Genomic DNA, 1,044 nt, shown 5'->3' with positions numbered 1-1,044 from the left:
ATTTTTACTTCTTAACTTTTGTAATCAAGACATAAAATACTAAATAACAAACAACTCTTACTCTCCACAGAATTAAACACTAAATTCCAATCCATGAACCTTCTGATTATTTTTTCCTAACAGGAGATGTGATTATTTAAAATATAAATTAAATTTAGAGATTGTGCATTAATAGAACTAAATGTGCTAATGCTTTTTGTCCTCATATTTTATTTAGTAAATATAATATTGGCTCATAGTTTTTGAGTAATTCCTATAAGGAAAAAAAATTAAAATTAATTTCCACATATTAATTTCTGAGGCTATTTCCTATTGCTCTCAAAAGCTACCTTGGATAGCTCTCAGTGCACTATAATTTTGATTTGTAACATGGCAATAAGGCAGTAGAAACCAAATTTCTCTTTTTCTCTCCTTTTTGAGGAAGTAACTGCTTCTGCAATTGAGCCACTGTGCATACCTTTCTTGATTTCCCCTCCTTTCCATATGCTCCTCCAAGTATTTAACATAAGGTACATGAATTCTGAGTTGTTTTGTATTAGTGTGATGGCAACAATCAGAAGATTCTTGAATATCATCTTACTTTGAAGTTTAGCCTGGAAGCCACCACTTCTCCCGTTGGTGTAATTATGGGAACATTTTCACAAATAATTCCATGATCCACATCAATAACGTTTCCTGTAAGTAAAGGAAGGAATAGTTTAAGTTACAAAAGTTATCACATGTTATTGCTAATTAAGTTAAAGTATAATGCAGCATAATAGGTAAATTTATTATAAAGATAATTCACAGGCATAAATCATAGAAACAAATGTAAAGTAAAGTTTGATGTAAATTTGGACATTTTGACACATCTACGTGGAAAATCTTTCTCACAAACATTATTTTGCAATAACCTGATGTCAAAATCATGAGAGCAAAGCTCAACTCTACCTTATGGAACCAAGCCATACTCTTTATAACTACTTATTTCTCTAAATTAATGTTCTGTACTGAAAAAACACAGTGCTACAAAAAGGGAATTAAGAGAAGGAATAATATAATCTT

General features: G+C 30.3%; 1 protein-coding gene across 1 annotated transcript in view; it reads right to left on the bottom strand.

Moving 5' to 3' along the window:
* Positions 1-463: 463 nt before the first annotated feature.
* Positions 464-1,044, bottom strand: part of ABCD2 (ATP binding cassette subfamily D member 2) — a 17,862-nt gene continuing 17,281 nt past the window's right edge. Inside the window, exon 2 of the mRNA XM_019633721.1 lies at positions 464-675. Coding sequence (XP_019489266.1) covers positions 572-675 — 104 coding nt within the window. The 3' untranslated portion in view covers positions 464-571. The remainder of the gene's footprint in view (positions 676-1,044) is intronic.

Source organism: Hipposideros armiger, unplaced genomic scaffold, assembly GCF_001890085.2.
Source record: "Hipposideros armiger isolate ML-2016 unplaced genomic scaffold, ASM189008v1 scaffold_1386, whole genome shotgun sequence".
NCBI lineage: Eukaryota > Metazoa > Chordata > Mammalia > Chiroptera > Hipposideridae > Hipposideros > Hipposideros armiger.
This window is presented reverse-complemented; position numbering and strand designations above follow the sequence as displayed.